General features: G+C 41.6%; 1 protein-coding gene across 1 annotated transcript in view; it reads right to left on the bottom strand.

Annotated features, from left to right (window-relative positions):
* The window catches only part of arhgef4 (Rho guanine nucleotide exchange factor (GEF) 4), a 66,999-nt gene extending 45,294 nt beyond the window's left edge, over positions 1-21,705 (bottom strand). The window contains exon 1 of the mRNA XM_085467390.1: positions 21,030-21,705. Within this exon, the coding sequence (XP_085323516.1) occupies positions 21,030-21,297 (268 nt within the window). The 5' untranslated portion in view covers positions 21,298-21,705. The remainder of the gene's footprint in view (positions 1-21,029) is intronic.
* Between the last annotated feature and the right edge of the window lie 1,537 nt (positions 21,706-23,242).

Here is a 23,242-nt window from a genome sequence, read left to right as displayed (position 1 = left end):
TAAAATCCTTTTCCTTACATATGAGAGCTTGAATACTGGGGCCACATCTTATCTTAAAGACTGTATCATATTATCCATATCAACCAGCAGCTGGACTCAAGGACCATCAGTCAACCGAAAATGAACTTGAAATCTACTTCAAACTCCAACTAGTTCTTTGAAAAGGTGGAAAGTCTATGTAAACTCCTTTCCTAAAAACAATCTGCCAGGTTACCCTCAGAACATTTGTAGTACAGAAAGCAACACTGTCACATGCAAAAGAACATTTACCAAGGTTGAGGCAGACTGGATATTCTTCTTAGCCACAAACCTGTAGTTTGTAACAGTGGACATTTCCAGGAGGTCACAAAAGAAAGAACAACCTTAAAGAACAGAAGGCTTCACGTCTCAGCTAAGGTCATAAGTTCATAATCAGTGTTGGGGAGTAACGGAATACATGTACCGCCGTTACGTATTTAAAACACAAAATATGAGTAACTGTATTCCGTTACAGTTACCGTTTAAAAAGGTGGTATTCAGAATACAGTTACTTTGTTGAAATAAATGGATTACACTGCGGTACTTTCCTGTTTCATATTGTCGCGGGTCAGGACTGTTTGGGTTTTGTTTGACAGCTACGTTCTGTTGTTCCAGGCGGCAGCGTTACGGTTGCCATGGTTACAGGGTGACGCTCTCTCTCTCTGTCTGTGTTTGCTGGGTGAGAGAGCGCCTTTTTGTTGTTGGTGGTGTGCTAAGCTAACAGGCAGAATGCTACAGGTATAGCTCTAAAGAATGTAGCATCATAGGCAGTGTAGTCCGTGCTGCAGGGAGAATGGACTGCTGTACCCGTTATGTGTCTGTGAGGGTGAGGAGGGAGAAAAAGGAAAAGTTCGAGCTGTCTCCGAGCAGAAACGGGAGCTGGAAGCATGTAAATATAATAATAACCACTGCAACCAAAAAGAGAGCCTGACGAGCCCAGTTGTAAGTAAGCTATTAAGACTCGACTGTACACCGTGTTCCTGTTTTCCTCCGAAAACAATAAGTTTCGTTGGAGCAGCCTTTCAACGCCTCTCTCTGTCTCTGCTAGCAAAGTTGACCCAGACAACAAAGTAAAGCTAGTTTTCAGCTACGAGCCCGACACGAACCCGACGTATTAGTCAGAGGTCCCTTTACTACGGTTCGGAGCCGCAGACCTTCAGTAACAGTAATAAATCACACAGCAATAGTACATTCACGTAGTTGTAAACAGCATGATAATGTATTAAGTAATCCAAAGTATTCAGAATACGTTACTCTGATTGAGTAACGTAATGGAATACGTTACAGAATACATTTTGGGGCATGTATTCTGTAATCTGTAATGGAATACATTTTAAAAGTAACCTTCCCAACACTGTTCATAATTAACCAATAAGAACGAGACTGGGCAAAAGTGGCATCGATGGGAGAATTCAAGGAGAAAACCACTGCTGACTGAAAAAACCCCACCAAGACTCTTGTGAAAATATTCTGTGGACTGACGAGACAAAAGCTGAGTTTTTTTGGAAGGTTTGTGTCCCTTTTTATGTGGCATTAAATAACACAACATTTCAGACAAATAACCACACACCAACAGTAAAATATGGTGGTGGTTTTGCTGCCTAAAGACCTGGATGACTGCAGTAAATGGAACCCTGCTGTCATCCTAAACTTAAACGAGATGAAGTGTAATTGGGTTCTGCAGCAGGACAATTATCCAAACACGCCAGCAAGTCCACCTCTGAATGGCTTAAGAAAAAGAAAATGAAGACTTTGGAGTGGCCTAGTCAAAGTCCTGACTTTGATTGAGATGCTAACAGTTGAAAAAAGCAGTTCTTGCTCAAAAATGCTCCAATGGGGCTGAATTACAATGATTTTGCAAAGACAAAATTCCTCCCCAGCACTGTAAAAGACTCATTGCCAGTTATCGCAAACTCTTGAATGCAGTTGTTGCTGCTAAGGGTGGCCACTGTTTTATACGCAGGGCCATGTAGGTTTGGATTTTTGTCCCTTAATAGTAAACCCCCTCATTTACAAATTGCATTTTGTGTTTACTTGTGTTATTTTTGCCTAATATTTACATTTATTTTGATGATCTGAAACATTTAAGTGTGACAAACACAACAAATAGGAAATCAGGAAGGGGAAAAGCACTTTTTCACATCACTTTTTTTCTTTTTCTGATTATTAACAATCTAGATATTATGATATTTATATAATGATAACCTAGTATAATGTTATATATGTTATAATCAAAGGGTCTAATGCAGTTTCTATGCATTATATAACTACAATTGGAATATGTTTCAGTCAACAGGTAAGAAAAAAAAACTTGTGTCAGTGTCTTCCAGCTGGCACCACCCAGTGGGTCCGCTGTCACCAGCTCACCAGTTTAGGCATGGTGGTAATGCTAGCAGAGGACCATCTTGTGGCTCAGCTGAGGGAGCTGCTGGTGCCGCCGTTTCGGGTGGTGGGCAGACAGTCAGCCAGTCCTGGCCTCAAGTAGGAGGCTCCAGGTCACTGGCCAGGGATGGCAGACCGATGGCCGCTGTCTCTACTAACACTTTCTACTCTGCTGTAGCTACAGACACTGCACCTGGCCCGCAAGGGGCCACATGGACAAAGTGAAACTGGTGAACTAGGTGGCAATTCCAAAAGTGTCTTTGTGACCACTACCTTTTATGGAGGCCTCGGAGCGCATCAGCATGGACTTTATCGGGCCATTTTACTGGAGTGCACAGGAATATCAATTTGTTTTAGCTCTTATCGAGTATGCGACACAATATCCCAAGGCAATACAATAAATACAAGCATATTTACAAGAAAACTGGGGACATGTTGAATACTTATTTACTTGCTGTACAAGAACAAAACAGGGTCTACACATAGACTTAGGGTTAGTATATATTTTAGCAGATCAAAAACAAGTACCTTACATACATTTCAACCTTACATTTACTCTGTTATGATATTTTTCTTTATGTGCTTTACAGGTAGAAATTCACTACTGGGGGCACATGTGAACCCTAACTGTAGCCTTAATCTTAGGTCTAAAGAGCCTTGAGGATAACAGTTAAATAAGGGGACACCAAGCTACATTAAGTTCCCTGTGAAGAAAAAAATAAATTACAATGTAATAAACTTTACAGAACAAACGAAAACAAAGTCTACACAGTCCCTCGCTGTTTCACATAAATGAAGGGAATCTGAACTCTCTAAACAAAACTCTGACAAAGACTTCCATGCTTTGACCAACTGAAGCAAAGCAGAGTGGCAGGATAAAAGGGAGAGGATGGAGGGGGGAGGTGCAGTATGTACAAGGAAGTGCCAGGCTGAGCTGTTTGCTGGCTTTGTGCTTTCAGCCATACAGGAACAGTAGAAAGTGTGCAAGGACGCAAACACACTGATGTTAAACTGAATGTGATTCTCTCTCTCACAGTGATGATGGTGAACTTGCTCCAAAGGCTCCGCTAACATAGGGAGGTACAGACTATATAATGCACTCATTCTGAGCACTCAAAGCACTTTACACAACTTGCCTCATTCACACATTCACATCTGAACTTTTTTCTATGCTTTTTCTGTGAAAGTGCTTCTAACTAACATTTACATGCATTCATACTCCGATGGATGTATTACAGAGCAACTTGGGGACATACCCAACGAAATTTGGCATGCAGACTGGAAGAGCCAGGGATGGACCCGCCAAGCTTCCCATTAGCAGATGATCTGCTCTACCTCCTGAGCTACAGCTGACCCAAGATGGCTTTCAACCATGATTTTTTCTGAACTGACTCGGAAGAAAACCAGTCCACCTGCAGCTCCTCTGCTTCACATCAGAACAACGAATATGGTGTCTTGGCTGGCTGGGGCAGTGGCACACTGAGTCAATGACAGGCTCTGCAGCTCATCCTCCGAGAAACCGTGGATGTCCAGCACATCATCATCATCCTGGTGATTGTCACGTTCAGCTGAAGCTAGCTAGCATTCTTGCTTAGTTCTAGCTCACCCTCTTCTAACCCATCAACATACTTCATTCAGCCCAGTCAGATGCAGGTACATCAACTTGCCTTTGGATTCAGACAAACCCAAGTTCCTACACTTAGAAAGGAAAGCTTCATGCCGTGCTATAGCCATGTTTCCCAGTAATTTCTCCACAAACGTCACCCATCTTTCTAGGGTCTTGTGCTGGAGCTGACAACAAATTGCACAGGCTTCAGGTTCAGTCAATGTGTGGTCAAAACCCAGGTAAATGTGACATGCCTCATTCTGCTCTTGCTGTGGACTGCTGGCGACAGGGACAGCCATGAGATTTCTGCTTGCTTGCTTAATTTTGGTACTCATACGAAACCACAAACACTGTACAAGAAAAGCTGTAAACAGTTAGCACTCGGCAGGCAGCCCAAATACCAACTGAGTGGTGGTGTCTCAGTTGGTACCAGTAACAGTGGCAGTTAAGCTAACTGAGGGGTGACTGTGATGACACAGGTGTATAATTTGATTGAATGAACCCTGGTGCTACCCCCTGCCACTTTTCTGTGGACTTATTTTAATTCTAATATTGTATCACTTAAGTGTCTTTTCATATATTTGAGAATGGTTTCTGTAAGCCATCAATTGCCATCCGATTTTTGATCGTTTTTATTGCATTTTTATTCTGTCGCTGTCACCATGCCTTCAGCAACTGGAAACCTCTAAAATCTAATGATGTGAAATGGCAGAGTGTTCCCGTGGAGCTTGCTGGCACTGGTTGCCATCTTCCACCCACTGACATTTGTATTTTAGTACACAACAGCCAAGCTTCTTCAGCTTCATTCTATTTACGTCATCCCAGTCAGAAATACACTCACCGAGGATCTCGTTGGAACTTATCATGATCATAATCCAATACAACAATTCTGGTCTATTTTCCTTTGATCCCCACATAGACCTGGTTAGACTGTTAACAAGTGTCCCGGCTGACCCGACCTGGTCGGCTGATGCCACAATTGAGATAAAGAAACTCTCCTTCGGGTTATTTAATGTGAATTCGCTCACCAATAAGGGCTTCTACTGTGTGATCTCCTGGCCAGTCATTAAGTTTGATTTTCTTTGTTTGACTGACTTGACACCAACCCAGTGACATGGTGTAGCTTGGTTAGTTTACACCTATCAGCCCTGCGCATTTGGCCGTGGTCGCAGTGTTGTGGTAGTTTACAACAAGAAATGGAAAGGATCATCTAAAACTATTCTTCTGTACGCCTCATTTGAGTCCATCGTTTTACAAATCAGTGGGCCAACTACTCCTATATATGTTACAGTGTATTGCCTGCCCAAGCTAAATAATGACTTTTCAAATTCATTTTCTGAGTTCCTCCAATGAGTTTCTTCTGGTTTTCAATGTTATTTTGCTGGTTGACTTACATATAGACAATCTCACTAAAACTCCTAAGAGGGATTTCGTGTTCCATATCTGACCAAATTTTTAATGCCAATTTAATCTTGTTTAAGTCAAACTCTTTTCGTTCTGTGTCATATTGCAACATTAAGCACATTGACATATTTGCCTTTTCCCACGTACTCGACAGTCTCCCAAGAGACCATATCCTGATGAGATGGTGTTTTACTACACAGAAGGCTTCACCCCAAAAAGGAGCACCCCAGAACTGCCCCAACTTAAAATTAAAGGTTGTTACCTGGAAGGTCTTTATGGGCTGGGTCTGTGACCCAGCATTTTGATATATTGTTTATTTCTTTTATTAGTATGGGGAAATATTAAGTTCTTGTTTTGTGTTATTAGTTAGAACTTGAGGCTTCATGTTTTGTCATTTATTGTTTGGGTTAAGCTCATCTAGCTCCCGTAAAACCCCAAGTGGTTCAGTTTTGTTATTGATCCCCTCATTTCCCCTTTTCCCCGGGCTTTGGGCTCACCTGCCCTTTGTGTTTCATGTCTCATGTGTCAAGCCCATGTTGTTTGTCTGCCTCATCATGTTTCCTGTGTTATTTTGTAAGAGTCCAGTATGTTCTTTGTTCATTGTATTTAGTTTCCCTTCCCCTGCCCTGTTATTAGGTTCATGTGTGTCAGCGGTGTTCCCATGTTAATGTTCCCATTGTTGTTTATTGTGTCTTATGTGTCATGTTTCTGGTTGATGCTGTCGTGCCTGTGTCTTGTCATGTTTTCCTGTTTATTTTGAAAGTCCAGTTTTCATGTCATTGTGTTTGAGTTTACATTTCCTGTGCATCGTTATGTTCATCCTTGTCACCTCATGTGTGTATTTAAGTCCTCTGTTTTCTATGTTTCGTTGTCAGGTCGTCTGTTTGCTTCCCCAGAGTGTTTCGTTATAGTTTACTCAGTGTTCATAGTTTGTCATAGTATTTTCATTGAGTTTCTTAGTCCTTTAGTTTTCTGAGTGTTCACAGTTTTCTTAGTTTTCATAGCTTCATGCTTTTTCATGTGCCAACATCCAACTAAAGGATCGTCTTCTGTTCAGCCAGCAACTCCGCCTTTCAGTGTCTGCTTCTGGGTCCTGTAAACTAAACTTATCGGCGCACCTCGCCGTGACAAAGACTGGTCTTGTTGTTCATAAGAATATTTATCAGAACACGTGTCCCAGTATAAGGATGCTCTAAATCTCAATATCATGCAAAAATAATTAGGTCTGATGAAGGGAATACTAGGATTCTTTGTCTCTACTGAAAATCCCACTATCCAATCAGGTAATTTTCTGAGTTGACATGGAGAGGTGAGTGACGGTACATAGCTGATGGTGGTGCGTCTATGAGGTGGAATCTGTCTGTATTACTGTGCAGGTTGCAACCAAAGGTGAAATCCACATAGGAGAAGACCACTAAAGGCCACTTGAGTGTTAGTTGTCCAACAACTAGACCAGGTGATGTCATGCAACATTTACATCAAACAATAGTGCTACTGATATTAAAAAAATATGAAGGAATAAATAAGACACACATTACTGATGGACCTGTGACATTAGCTAGTTTTTATTAAATAAAAAACTGCAATTTTCTGCAGTGTAGAACCATATTGATGGGACCCAGACACAGTTTACTGATTCATTACAGAGCCTATGATCCCTTCATTGGGTGGGTGTGGCTCAGGAGGTGGTCGATTCCTAGCTCCTCTACTCTACATTTCCTGAATGGTAAGGCTGGAAGGAAGTATTTCTACACTGGAGAGAGGCTACAGTTGTGATCTACTATGGTCCACAATGGGTAGCTGTTGTGGAGATTTGGCTAGTTTAGCATTTTGCTAGAACATCCTCTTCTAGTTTGGTGAAGGCCCTATCTTCACCCACTTATCCTGGAGGTATAAGTGGGTAACTGTTCAGAGTACCCGACCTTCTTGGAGTCCCTGGGTGGGGTGCTTGAGGGTGCTCCACCTGGGGACTCTGTTGTCCTACTGGGAGACTTCAACGCTCACCTGAGCAACGACCGTGAGACTTGGAGGGGCGTGACTAGGAGGAACGGCTTCCCAGATCTGAACCCGAGCAGTGGTCTGTTACTGGACTTCTGGGCAAACCACAGTTTGTCCATAAAGAACACCATGTTCGAATATGAGGGTGTCCATAAGGACGCAGGGTGATTTTGTAATTGCATCATCAGATCTGCGACCATATGCTCTGGACATACGATTGAAGAGAGGGGTTGAGCTGTCAGCTGATCACCACCTGGTGATGAGTTGGATCAGGTGGCGGGGGAGGATACTGTACAGACCTGGTGCACCTAAACGTACAGTGAGGGTACACTGAGAATGCCTGACAGAGGCCCCGGTCTGCAAGATCTTCAATGCACACCTCCAGCAGAGCTTCAACAGCATTCAGACTGGGAACATGTTCAGCACCTCCTTGTCAAAGACACTGCACTGAGCTGCGGCTGCAAGGTGGTTGGTGCCTGTCGTGGTGGTAGCCCCCAAACCAAATGGTGGACACCAGAGGTGAAGGGAGCCACCAGGAGTCCTATCAGGTGTGGGTAGCCTGTGGGACTTCAGAGGCAGCTCAGATGCTTCTCTGAGGTTCATCACTAACTGTAAATTTCAGACTCACCACTGTGAGTTATACTCTCAGGTAGGATGGCCTGCTTTGGTAAGTCGGAGGAATTCTCATTTCTACAGTTTTATATATAAGGCGATACTTGGGTTGCTGCCTTCTTATCTATGTTCCCTGCTTGTAATGAAACATGCTGGTCAGTATTCTCTTCGTCCGCATGGTTACTTGTTGCTTTCTGTTCCATTTGCCCGAACTGAACTTGGTAAAAGAGCTTTTGTCCATTTAGCACCCTCGGCCTGGAACAAACTGCAGAAGGAAAATGACTGAATTCATTTCATTAAGTGCTTTTAAATCTAAACTACGAATCCTTGAGGCCAAGTCCATAACATGTAACTGTTTCAATTAGATTGATTGTCATTTTAACTGACTTTTTTATTTTTATTTGAATTTTATTGAATTTTATTTTTTTTTTATTTGTATTCTTTCACTTATTGTTGCATGTGTGTTGTTGCTGCCTGTGTTTGAGTAATTTCTGTAACTGTGAGACACTTGCTGCTGCCTATCTTGGCCAGGTCTCCCTTGAAAAAGAGGTTTTTAATCTCAATGGGATCTTCCTGGTTAGATAAAGGTTAATAAATAAATAAATAAATGTACCGACTGTATGACTGTATACAGTCGGTATCGGACTGTAGTCGGACTGTATGAATTGAGAATAGTAGACCCAAATGCAGACACAAAAGAACGTGGAACAAAACTTGATATTAACAAAAGGTCGTTTAATAAGGCTGATTTTTTTTTAAAAAGGTGCAAGACAAAAGGCAAGGCAAACTGATGCAAAACTAAATATTAACCTAAACTGGGAGAACTAAAAAACAACATGAAGAACCCTGACATGAACCTAAACAAACCTGGAGATGAAACCTGGAAACATGGCAAGAAACAACAGATGACCTGACAAGGAATGTATGAAAACAAACACACAGGAGGTGATCAGGGGAAGCAGAAACACATGGGGAAACAGCTGACACAAATGAACATAACAACATCACAGTGGAAGAGTAAAACTAAACACATTGAACAAAGAAAAACAGGAAACAAAACAGAGTCCCAAGAAGACAGTTCAGGGGACCGACCCGGAGGTCAGCAGCACAAGAGTCCATAACTAAAGAGGTCCGGAGCTTGGCCGCCTGGAAGCAGCTGACAGCCAGGAAGTGGCCAGCGACGGTGTGCTGGACATGGACAAGTAGGATGTGGATGAGCAGTCCGCGCTGGACATGGACAACAACAACCCTCAGGCGGCTTGGCAGGCGGTCGATGGTGGTGTAAACATGCACAGAAATCCTCTGGTGGCTTGGCGTGTCAAGCGCGCTGGACATGACTTGGCAGAGGCAGGACCATACGAGGCAGGATCAGATACGGGCGCTGGAGCTAGACCAGATGGCGCCATGGCAACAGTAGGCAAAGAAGTAGGTGGTAGTGCAGCAGGCGACGGCGTGGAAGCCACAGGCGGTGGAGCAGGAGGTGGCTGAATAAACTCACAAGAGCCCTCAGCGGACGCAGCAGGTGGTGAAGCTGCAGGCAATGCAGCAGGATGCTGGATGGGCTCGGCCGACCCTCCAGCGAGAATAGGAATGGGTGCAGGCACCTGCAGGACACTAGTCACTCCCACCCGAGGAGTAGATATAGGTGCGGAGGTCAGCTGTGTCTTGGTGGGCCTCACCTCAGGGACTGGCATGGGTGGCAGAGCAGACCGGAAACCAGCCACTCCCATGCGAGGAGTAGGTACAGGTGTTTGAGAAGGCCGGGTCACAGCTGCTCTGACCTTGGACACCGGAACAGGCACCGGCAAATGCTGGGCAACTGCTGTCTCCACCCGAGGAGCTGGAACGGGTGCAGGGATCGGCAGAGCCTCAGCCAGCCAGGAACCCAGAGCAGATGTTGAATGTCTTGTGGGGGATAGGGGACCCTCCTGCCAGAGATGCTTGGAAAGTCAGGCTTACTGACTCATTGGCTCATTTCTCTCAAATCAAATACAGAGATTTGAATTTTACTGTTTTAACCTTCGTAAAAGTGAAAAAGTTTTTAAAGTTCTTTTTAAAGCTTGGGTATTTTTTATCACTCTGTAAAAGTCCTGCTCTGATCACATGAATATAAACATTTGTGTTTTTGTACCAAGGGGAACACTAAACAGACAGCAGTCATCAGCTTATGTCAGTGGACGATGACACATTAGTTCAGGAGTATGACCAGGAGCATCCTTCTCACTTTTAACTGATGCACCACAGAGCAGATTGTCAGTGTAGAGTTGCACAGAAACAGCCACAAGTGCAAAACACTTAAACTATAGCATTTACCACCACACGGTGTATTAAAAAGAAAGGAGATTTTTGGCCAAACCAACAAAATCTTTGCTCATCACATAATTTAGTTCCTTTTCCCAAGATTAATTTAAAGTTGAACAGTTGGAAACAATGGAGGAAAACACATAGAGCGTATCTATTTGCAATTGGGCAGAACTAAAAACTAAAAATACCAGCTGTGCAGACATACAGAGCTATCCAAAGAGAAGATTTTGGAAGGGAAATGGGCAAATTAAAATCAGTTGTTTTTTAATGAGCAGTCACAGAACACCCTGTAAAACCTAGACATGAACTATTACATGATTAAAAGTGTAAAATGAAAAGCAAGCAACTGAATATGGCATGTGATAATAAAAAAACACGTTAGTGTCTTTGTGTACTTAGAAAATAGAGTTTAACAAAGTTTTACTAAGTCAGCACACCAGTTAAAAATAACTTCTTTTTAATTGACATTTAGGAATCACTGTACAATACCATCAACTTCAGCAATTTGTTACTACATGTATTTTTCTTTTTTTCCTGTTTTTAAACAACTAAAATATCCATACAAAAGGAATGAAAGAAGAAAAAAAAGAAGCAAAACAGAAAGAAAAAAAATAAAATAAAAATACAAAAAAAAGGCATGTAGGGAGTTTTTGTTTCCATTAATATAACTAATATATCCTCTAATAGTTAACACAGTCAAAATCAAAATCTGGCCTGCATGTTTTTATATAGTCCATCCATTTCTTTCATCATAGTTCACATCTGCTGTCATTTTCTCCATCATGTAAATGTCCATTGTGATGTCCATCCACATGTTCATAGTTGGGCTCTCAGAAGAAAGCAAGTTTTTGTGATGGCTCTTTTTGCCTGCTGCCAGTAAAATATTAAACAAATATTTATCGTTCTTTGTCCATCCGTCTGGCATAAGTCCAAAAAATAGAAAAATAACATAACATAAAAATAACATATTAAATAGCAGACAATTTAAGTTTATATTGCTATACTATAGCTATAACTACATTAATGGTGATTAGCCATAGCAGATACTTTTGGAGAGACTGTTTCATTTAATCAGCAACAAAATGGGCTCAACCAGATCTCGTGGAGAAAAGTAAGACTCAGTTAAAATAGCTACTGAATATATGCTGTTTACGTTATCTATGTCACATTCTACTGTAATGAGTAATAATAAGAGAATCGGTAACAAATGAATAAAACTGATGCATTTATCTATTTGTGTCCACTGTCCCCTCATCCTTCTCTAAGATAAGTAACTTCAGAACAAGTAGTGCACAAAAACACCTCAGGCTAAATGGCTGTTTTAAGGGTGACCTATTTCCCAGAAAGCACCATGCCTCCCATTTTTGTGATGGATGCTTTTAGACATCCTTTCCCCCGTCCCCTCACTTGCTCATGGATGAGAACAGTTGCCAGTGTGTGCTTGGATGCTACAGTGTGCCACACTGTTGCCACCTGGCATTATTTTAATTCACAGGAACACAAAAGAGGAGAATGAGTGCAAAGATTGGACAAAGACTTGTTTACACACAACCTCTTTTCTGGCATTTTCTGAGATTTTTTTTTCATTGGGGTAGCAAAGCACAGGGTAGGTACAAGAAGAAAACAGGTCAGATTGGTAAAAGTGGTTTAGGATTAGGCATCAGATATAGAGATTGAAAATGTGACGTCACTCAGGGGTAAAACCGCAAAGGATTCTGGGAACTCGTGGCAAGAGGTACTAGCGCACGCAGGCTTTCAATTGAAATCAGTCACACAGCGATAAAAAGAAACACAAAAATGTCAAGAAGCTGTTGTATTATTAACTGCAATAGCCGGTCACATGACAGCCACGGGAAGCCGACGGGTAAAGAGATCGGTTGTTATCGGATTACGTCGTTGAAGAGAAATTGTTCGAACCGTGTTTCCGAAGTAACAAAGACGCGACTGGATTGCAGCCATTCAAAGATCAAATATAACGTCCCAGAACACTCCAGCTCACAGGTTAGTCTGCTCCAAGCATTTACACAAAGGTCAGTCTGCTGTTGTAGTTAATGCGTCATTTTTCTTAACATAATTGGTGATATAGGTTACAAGCAAGTCTGGCGCTGAACAGAAATTGTCGCGCTATGCTCCTTTATTTATTGTGCATAAATAGTGAATTGTCCTGACACAATATTGCGTTTCGCTTCTGTTATTATGGTACATTGACAAAAACATATACTTTTATTCACAGGATAAAACAGGTTTTTTGTATCACTAATTGCCCAGTACGATTACAGCATACAATATTATTGTCACTGCTACATTTCTGTGATGCTACCAGAAATTATTTCCACTACTAATTAATTACCGTTGAGCTCAAAGGTCCTATTAATAAACGGTTAACGAATGTGTATTTATGAAGACGATTTGTGAGACTGGTAAACTTGTGATACGTACGATGGTCTTTACTTTCTACACGGTGCATTTCAAGGTCCTGCACCCATCCGTCGGTAAACTGTACCTGGGCTTGTTGCAGTGACCTGAAGTTACTAAACTTCATGAGTGTATGCACTCACTCCAAGAAGCGTATAATTATAAATATGAGCGCGGTGAAAGTTAAGGCAGCACGCTAACGTCTTTTGTCCCTCTGTGTGCTCGTAAGGGTCTGACCCTTTCACTCCTTTGATTTTTTTCCTCGTATCTTTTCTTTGTCTTTTCATCAAGTCTGTCTTTGTACGGACCGGCATTGTACACGTTTTGTACATAACATTTTGGGGGGCAAAGAAAGAGCAAGAATTTATTGGAACCGAAGAATGAACGTTTTGTGGTGCTGCAAATGCTTGCATTTGATGCGGTACTTGGATTGTTTTGCCACGAGTTACCGGCATGCAATGCGCGAAAGTCACGTGGTCTGTCAATCTCTATACTGAAGAAACGTAAGGTTTAGGTCAGGGCTTTGTGTCTGTGGTAGTGATGTGTCGGTCACAAACGAAACGGCTCTTAGAGCCGGATCTTTGACATGAACGACGTGAGCCGGCTCCTTATCACGAGCCGTCACGTGTTTTTTTTTTTCTTACTCTCTCTCTCTCTCTCTCTCTCGCACTTTTTTCCCGCTTCATTCTGCACGCCAGCCTTGTGCTTTGCGCTGGGCAGAGGGGGGAGGGGCGGTAGTTACACTCACAGTAGCACAGGAACAGAGCCAGAGGGAGAGAGAGAGAGAGCCAGGGACAACAAGGTCACATTAGAAAGGTATAGTAATCATCCACAACTATTTTCAGTTGCAGATGATAAAGGATTCAGAAAGTTTATTCATGCAGGTCCATATGACAGAGAATATGCATCTTCTTTTTGTTTTCATATTTTAATTTATATTTAATTGTGTTGTGGTTTGCAGCGTTTTGTTGCTTAAACCTATTTTCTGCACATTCCAGCACATAAAATAAAATATTTTTTGTGTTTACACTCAGTCTTTCAAATAGATGCAAGTAAAACACAGCAGAAAATAAATAAAGTCAAAGACTCAGCGTTCCTGTTGCTCTATTTTCACCTGTAAAGCAGGAGTGCGGTAGTGCATTTACATGCACAAACTGGAGTCTATTAGATAGATATGATATAAACCACTGCAGTGCAGTACCTGTAATACCTACAGCATGTTCTAATCGCTCTAATAGGATATTATGGTCAACAGTATCGAACGCTGCACTGAGGTCTAGCAGGACAAGCACAGAGATGAGTCCACTGTCAGAGGCCATAAGAAGATCATTTGTAACCTTCACTAAAGCTGTTTCTGTGCTGTGATGAGCTCTGAAACCTGACTGAAACTCTTCAAATAAACCTCTGCAGATGATCTGTTAGCTGTTTGACAACTACTCTTTCAAGGATGTTTGATATAAAGGAAGGTTGGAGATTGGCCTATAATTAGCTAAGACTGCTGGGTCTAGAGATGGCTTTTTGAGTAAAGGTTTAACTACAGCCAGCTTGAAGGCCTGTGGTACATAGCCGATTATTAGAGATAGGTTGATCATATTTAAGATCGAAGCATTAATTAATGGCAGGACTTCTTTGAGCAGTTTTGTAGGAATGGGGTCTAAAAGACACGTTGATGGTTTGGAGGAAGTAATTATTGAAGTTAACTCAGAAAGATCAATTGGAGAAAAAGAGTCTAACTTAACATCAATGGTACTAAGAGTAGCTGTAGATAATATTACATCTGTGGGATGATTATTGGTAATTTTTTCTCTAATGATAAGAATTTTATTTGTGAAGAAGTTCATGAAGTCATTACTAGTTAACGTTAAAGGGATGGTTGGCTCAACAGAGCTCTGACTGTTTGTCAGCCTGGCTACAGTGCTGAAGAGAAACCTGGGGTTGTTCTTATTTTCTTCAATCAGTGATGAATAGTAAGATGTTCTGGCTTTGTGGAGGGCTTTCTTATAAAGCAGCAAACTATTTCTCCAGGCTACATGATGATCTTCTAAATTAGTAAGACTCAATTTCCACTCCACCAGAACACTACTCTGTGGGAGTAACGTACTTCAGTCATATTGATCCAGGTGGAAGGTTAGGAAAATAAAACATTCATGCCAGTCGAAATAATGACCCATCTTTCTTCTACAACCTATTTTCATTAGAGTGCAATTCAACCAACATCATCAGTGCTGGACACTTCAATACAGTTATCAGTCCCACAGTCGACCGGTGACACTCACCTGGTAGCTTAAGACTTTGGTGTTCCACAGATATCATAAAACAATATATGAATCATTATGGTCTCAATGACAGCTGGAGGAAAAACAACCCTTCATCCAGAGACTTATTTTTCCATCAATCCCTCTCACGCATTGCTTTTTCTGTCTCAGTAACTCCCTTACAACAATCCACTCAATCATACTTAGTGAATGGGATTTTTCAAAACACTTTCAATATTATTAATATATTTAAAACCTTTTATAGCCAGCTATACTCTTCTGACCACAACCCAAAGTAGAAAACTTTCAATGAAAACTTAGATTGACCCAGACTTTCCAAAAAGCAAGCAGACATGTTGAATGAACCTGTTACTATAGATGAACTCCATAAAGCACTTAGTAAATGCCAAATATGAAATCACAATGGATTTCCGGCACAATTTTATAAATACTTCTGCCAAATCATGTTGTCATGATCCCACAGAGTAATGACACAAATAATACCAAGCGATATTATGACTCTCCAACTAAAAACTAACCAACATATCGCTCTCTCTCATTAATAAACACAGACATTAAAATAATCACTAAAGCTCTAGCTACTAAAAAAGAAAACGTTACCCAAACATGAATACATCCAGAACTCTCTGCCCCCCTCTCACGGACAATAACCATATCCAACTTCTTAATAGCAATGAACTGGTCTGCATTGGTGCATCATATCTTTATTCTCTTCCCCCTCCTGCCCCCCCCCCTCTTTCTTAAATAGATAACTATCATATCTGATATCATATCTCACAGTACAATAATATTGAATGGGTTGCATTGTTGTATTTTGTCATGTTTCTCAGGTCTTTGTCTGAATTTCTACGAACATTATTGCTAAGGATTGTCTTATTGCATTGGAGTCACACTGGGTTAAATATGTACACTTGGGTTTTAAGGGGTATTTATTATTTTCTTCTTTTTTTTGGGTTGTATGGAAGCCCCAAACGCAATTTCATTGTTCTTGACAATGACAATAAATAAATAAATACCTAAATACCAAAATCAAACCAGCTTCATGAAAACCTGAAATGACAGATTAATCAACTTCATAACTTACCTCTAAACACCATACCATAATAATCATGCTAGCATTAGATGCAAAAGAGGAGTTTGATAAAGTTAACTGGACACTTCAACCTACACAGACTGGCTTTTGGACGCTCAGAGAAAAACACTGTGCACTTCACCCAGGTAAATATAGCACAAAACCAACTCAACGTGTATTATTGTAGGCTCTGCCTTACAATGCAAAGCGCCTTGAGGCGACCGTTGTTGTGATTTGGTGCTGTATGAAAAATTGACCTCAACCATTTGTCAGTTTTAGTCTCTCTTTCCTACATTTCTGCACTAAAAAAAACAAACTACATTACAATTAGTGTAACTCTGACGGCCTGGTGGAATGCAAACAAAATGTCCAATCTATAATCAAATCCAGGATTACCATAACAAATAATCCACTACTTCCCTCCAGATTAACTGAAGAGACCATGAAAATCACTCACCCCAGAAAAATAACCTCCAAACTACAATTTTCCAATATTGATGTATCTATCATGTGTTGTATATCATCATACAAATGGGGAAGTGACCTGGAGTACTCTTCCAGCGCTGACCTCTGGACAGAAATGTGCAGTAACATTTTGTGACCAAAAATGCACACTTACTATTTACACTTTATAAAACAATTCACAGGACCCACCTCAAAGGAAAATGTTTCAAATGGCTTTGGGTAGCATTGCCACTCGTTCACAGTGCGCTTCAGGGAGCTCAGGCAATGACTTTCACACCACATGGGTGTGTCACCCAGTCCTATAGTTTACATGGCTGTGACTGAGAGATTATCCAGAATCCCTGCATCTCCAACACTGTGCTTCATTGTAGGCTGAAACCATGCACATGTCCACATGTTTTGAATACTACAGTATGTTTTAGTTAAACAAATAAATACCTTGGCCCCACCTTGGAATTCCTTTTTAATGTATTGATTAGTGTTAACTTATTTTAATTCATTTTTTTATCCTTTCTCCCTTTTTTCTTCTTTTTTCCCCTCTTGCTGATTTCTCAGCATCTGTGTGGGTTAGACCGAGACCACATGCGGACCAAGTGATTTAGGAAGGCAAGCCAGGTCACCAATGTAGATTCATCATCAACTAGATCAGTGTCCTTCTCCCCTAATAAACAGGCTCCCTCCTTAGGGTCTGGGGGCAACCCGAGGCAGTGCTAAGTCATCTAGAACAGAGCAGTGCAGTACCACCTCCCGGTGGGACATGCCCGGAACAGCTCACCCAGAGGAGCCCAGGAGGCATCCTTGTCAGATGACACACCTCAACTTCCTGTTAAAAGGGAGTTTTTCCTTCCCACTGTCGCCAAAGTGCTTGCTCACAGGGAGTCATATGATTGTCGGGTTTTGCTCTGTATGTATTATTGTAGAGTCTACCTTACAATATAAAGCAGCTTGAGGCGACCGTTGTTGTGGTTTGGCGCTGTATAAATAAAACTGAATTGAAAATTGAATTGAATTAAATGTTAGTAGTAGTAATAGTAATGGTGATGGTGTTATTACTGTGGTTATTATCCTCGTAGCCAACAAACATGACATACAACACATATACATGTTTTGGCTTTGTTCTTTGTGTTTTCATCTTTTCCAGTTGCCTTCTTTCTTGTTTCTGTCTATGCACACCTTTTCCTGTTTTATGTTCATACAATGTCCAACGAAAGAAGAGAATGGCATGGGAGAGACAATAATTAGTTTAAATAACAGAGTTCAGGTCCATCCCTATCTGTCAGATGGTCATACAGGCAAACACAAGCAAGCATGCATGTGCACACTCATATTTACACATACAAACACTTTGGTTTCTCTGGCAACCGCTACGGGAATCTTTGCCCAGTAGAGCCTCTCCTCCACAGGAACAGCTCCTGTGTTGGCAGCTCTCACAGATAGTTGCAACATTGTGTCAACATTGAACTTTTCTCATAGCTTTGCTGTATGATGCTTTTAGGGGGCCTTGCTCACATTCGCTGTGTGGCAACATCATGGCAGGTCAGTGAGGCTCTCATATTTGATGACAATGAGGATGGATTAGATGAGGAAGTTTTAGAAGCTGAAGTTGACACGGAATATAATCTGACCCGACCAAGAAAGGATTGATGAGGAGGAATCCAGTGATGAAGAGAATGGCCATGCAGAGGTTGATCTCACATTCAAGTGAAAGAATGGGAACTTATCCCCACCCGAGAATGAAGGTAGGCTTTCAACTGAAACTGTCATCAGGACTGATGACATCACATCCTGCTTTGAACTGTTCTGGACTCAGTCCTGAGTCAAAGCCATACTGGTAAACTTGACCAACTTGAAGGGGAAACAGCTTTACAAAGATGATTGGGAGGAGGTAAGTCAGAAAGACATCAACGCATGCATGAGTCTTTGATTTGAGTGGTGAGTACAGATCCAGAAATGACTCTACCAGCAGTTTATGGGATGCAGAGTCCACTCGGACAATTTTTTCAGGCCATCATGTCACTCCAGAAAATGTACATGTTGTTACGGGTGATTTGCTTTGACAGATACAAGACCAGGTCGTGGTCAACAAGACAAAAATGGCTGTGATGAGAGAAGTTCAGTTGGTTCGGTCTGGTTGCTTTAGGGGACACTGCCCTTTCAAACAGTATATGCCAAGCAAGCAGTGTAAATGTGGCATAAAGGTTTTGCAACATGTGATGCCAGGATGTGTTATGCTTGGAACATGTAGGTTTATACTGGGAAACCCACTGATAGTGTTGGTGAAAGAACCAGGAGAGGTTTGTGGTTCTGGAGACTGATTGGAGGTCTCAAGGGACAGTTCCTCCATCTCCTATGCTCTTAGTCACAAGCTGAGTCAGAAGGCAGTATGGTTTGGGGATAATTTACTCTTTACACAAATAGGTGTAAAAGTAACGCAGGTGTTACTTTATGTGACTGTATAAAAACTTGAAATGGTTTCAAAACAAATATTGATGCAAACTTTCAGCCACAGTGGTCTCTGATGATCAGTTTACTATGTTTCAACTGATCCTTCTTAGAGTGAAAATAATCCAAAAGTTAAACTCAGATTAATGAGACATGCAGAAACTGTAAAGTTCACAAGAACATAAGTTGATACAAAGATCTAACACAACAAGTGGTGATAATGTATCTATTGTTATAGTTTTTTATGATGAGTCTTAATGGAATGGTTGTTTTTGAAATTGTTTAACACCAAATGAACACAACGTTCAATAGCTTATCCCACATAACCTCTCCACTCTCCTATTTTATTTGTTTATGTCTCATGCTTTTATGATTCTGTAAACTTCTTGCTTTTATTCTACTGTGTACAGCAACCTTCAGTGTTTTGAAAGGCGCTTTCAAATAAAATGTATTATTATTATTATTATTAACGTGAGGGTTAACGGTGCCTCCTGTGCAGAAGCAGAGTTTCTCTTTCTAGTAATCTTTGAGTACAATTCCAACACGTCCCACTAGTTTTGGTTTTTAAAGTCTTTGAAATCTTTTCTTCTGTACTGTGTAGCTCTTGAATTTCTTCATGATACTTTAAGAGAAATAATTCTGTTGACAACCAACAAGTCCAAAAGTAACAATAAATACTTCCTAAATCACCCCGGAGTGGTTCCTATCTCCTTTCTGCTCTACCTGAGCACTTTATAGAGCCTGCCTCATTCACACAAGCACTTTCTGTCTATGCTTTTTTCTTCTAACAGTCACCCACATTCATACTCCAGTGGACGCATCAGAGAGCAACTCGGGTTTAGTATCTTACCCATACAGACTGGGAGCTGCCAGGGATCAAACCACCAACCTTCTGATTAGTAAATGACCTGCTCCATTGCACAAGCCAGAGCCAAGCTTAAAACACCTGGTGGTGTTTCCCAGGTGGTCCATCATTCAAGTTCTAAGCAGGCCCAACCCTGCTTAGCCAATGAGATAGGGAGAGCTCACAAACAGCCAGTGATGTTCTCTCCAGAACATCACTGGCTGTTTATTCTTATAATGAAGACATGTCCCATAATGTCACTGTGTTTACAGATTTAGGTCAGCTCCACATGAGCAACAACTGGGCCATACACACGGATACACACATGCACAAGCACACAGCTGGACAAACAAAGCCGGAATGACAACAACTGGGAGTCACAACAACTAACGCGATGCCATTTTGAAGAGGGAGAGCCCGGCTACATGCCACAGCATCAGCAGCTCATGTTTAGCATTTAACAACAGTACAAAGTGCATGAACACACACTGATGACAGGGAACGCGGGTGCATGCAAAGACAAGTGCGTCAGACTTTTGGGCTAAACCTTTAATAACACTGTCAATATTTTCAATCATGCTTAGGCTATTAAACATGTCTTGAACTATTTTTAGTCCCCTCAAAGAATACTAAAAATACCAAAAAAGATAACACCTGGTTCATTATCAGAGACTCTTTTGTTGCAATAAAACACAGTGTGTATAATAAGGTTAAAGCTATAATTGTATTTCTCACATCAGATTAGAACCTTGACAGTTTGAATCAACCATATTTTGTTAAATATTCATGTTTCTCAAAGATAAATGAGTGTGCATAAAAGTCTTATCATATGGGACTTTCCAAAAAAATGTCATCAGTGCCAGTTTAGACAGACGATTCCAGTGATCCCAGCTCCAGCCCAGAGAGTTCAGTGCAGCATTAAGTGCAACAAGCATTTCCACAGCGAAGACCCTTTGTGTGGCAGACAAGGACACACATTTCAGACCATAAGAAAGGGCACAGCAGGACACAGAGCTGCTGGCCTTTTCTGGCTCTCTCTGCATGACTAAAGCATCCGGCAGCCGGCCCACCCAAATATATTAGTACTGCACCGTCACTGTCAGTGGGTGTCAGCTGAACAGCTGGAACGACATGCACTCACGCAAAGCGTACCCAGTCCCATCCAATCCGGAATAACACACTACCACTTACCTGTGGTGGAGTGCAGACTTTCCAAACTCCAATAGTGAGACAGGACCCCCCTCAAAGTGCCGCCCAAGCTGCCTCCTCCTCCTCCACCTCCACCCTTGCATACACCCACTCCGAGACCTCCGTCCACCATGCCGTCCACCCCTCTGCCTGTTGGGCTCCCGCCGTCTGATTCAGAGCCCGGTGACAGCCCAGAGCTGCCACTGCCGCTACTACCACAACTGCCCCCTGGCAGCGGCACGCCCCCCTCCGAGCCCTGCTGAGTCCGCATCCCTGTGTGGAAACCCAACAACAAGGGGTGGAGGGAAATGTAAAAGGGGAGTGGAACTAAGAGAAAATAAAGAAAATGAAGAGAAGCGGCTAAGTAGATGGTTTATTCTCCTGGCAAGCGGACAGCACAATGGAGGAGGAGGATGAGGAGGAGGAGGAGGTAGCCTTTTGGCTGGTATCTGCTGCGGTATTTGCTGAGGTAAGCTTCAGCTGTCAACTTCCCGCTTTCTCCTCCCATGCACAGAATAGAAGAGCCGTAGCAGTGCTCCACTCCACCCTTGGATTCTCTGCTCCCCAGTGATACAGCGCTCGTCTCCTCTCTTTCTGTTCCTGCTTCTCTTGCTCTCTTTATCAATTTGAACGCTGCTTCGCTTCCTTACATTAAATCACACAGTCATCTCCCTCTCCCCCTATCGCTCACTCTGTTTCCAGGCTCACATCAGTAGGGGTCCTGCAGGGGGGTTTCTGCATCTCGATTGTGTCATTTGCCTGCTACAGATAGCCTGGATGGCTCACTAATGGTGCAGAATCCATTAAGGTTTCCCTCCCGCAGTCTTATATAGTCCCCTGCTCTCCAAAACATACGACAAAGCAGAAACATATGCACATGCACACACTATATTCTGTTGGTTTTCAGGAATGATTTTTTTAAGCCAAACTGGGTTTCCTACCATTGTAAATAAGGCATAGTATACACATGATGCTGTTTAATATAGAGAGTTATATCAGAGGTGTGAAACAAACGGACCCTGACTGAACAGGTCAGAACTGTTCGGTCCAAAGACTGAAAACTGCAGAGACACGCTTTCTACTTACACCAAAAAGGAAGTGCAACATATGAAATAACTACAAGAAATTTGCAGTAATTACCAAGTATTTCATATATCAATACTAAATCATTAGTCTCCATAGTAGACTGAAAGGGCTCAGTATCTTTTCATTTGTAACTGTAGTGTCTATTGATACTGCGTTTAAAGTTCCCTGAACAAAAATGTAAATAATCCACCTGTTTAGAGGATACTTGCACCAAAACCCCAGCGATGTCCGTTTAAAAGGAAGACAGAGTGGGCTGGGTGACAGGCCAGCTCAAGCTCCTGCAGTGAGGGCACAGCAACTGTTGCATGTGAACATCATTTCTTTTATTTTTATTTATTTGACCCAAAAGTTCCCTTTAAAGAGATCAAACTGTGACCTTTTGAGCATAATTAATGCATTTATATCCTAATAATAGCAGAGTCTAGAAAAAAACCCAACATAAACAGATTTTTCTAAAGATCAAACCAAACTTCAGATGATAATATTGTGCAAAAATGTTTTAGGTCATTTGAAACTGCAGCTTCAAATTCAGCGATAAATAAAATAAAACATTCATTTGCGAGATTCCTTGAGTCGAGTAAGGGTCTCGTGACTTCAGAATGACCTGAATGATTCTGTTGCATCCTCATATGTACATGAATGATTACCAACCCAACACTGACACATTTCAAACTAAAGACAAGGTAAAATCAGACATCACTGGATGTGGTACCTGGTCTCAGAGTTCAGTGCTTTGACCCAACAGCCTGTGTAAACAATTCAAATGTATCAGTGACGGGGATAAAAGACAATGGCATGGGAGTGAAAAGGGCTGATGTTAAACTACACAGCAATGTCAAACATACCCATACAAGCTCGGAGCAAGTGTGGATGCTTCTCTGCAGCAAACCTAAAACTAATATACATTAGTATAAATGCTGGAGAGGAACATGACATACTGTTCATATATCGGGAATAAGAAAATATATGGATTTTAAAAACTACTTTTCTTTAGGACATAATGGAAGACATGTTAAATAAGTAAGAAGGTAATAAAATAAACAGTTAATTTAATATTTTTAACCACTGCTGTGCTTCAAAACATCATTATAGACCTTCAATAGCAGCCTCAGATGAGTGCTGCTTTTGAA

This window comes from Copadichromis virginalis, linkage group LG9 (assembly GCF_057382275.1).
Source record: "Copadichromis virginalis isolate Kocher_CV1m ecotype Utaka linkage group LG9, C_Virginalis_male_GT1.1, whole genome shotgun sequence".
Classification (NCBI taxonomy): Eukaryota; Metazoa; Chordata; class Actinopteri; order Cichliformes; family Cichlidae; genus Copadichromis; species Copadichromis virginalis.
The sequence above is the reverse complement of the archived record's forward strand: the minus strand, read 5'-3'. Positions and strand labels throughout refer to the sequence as shown.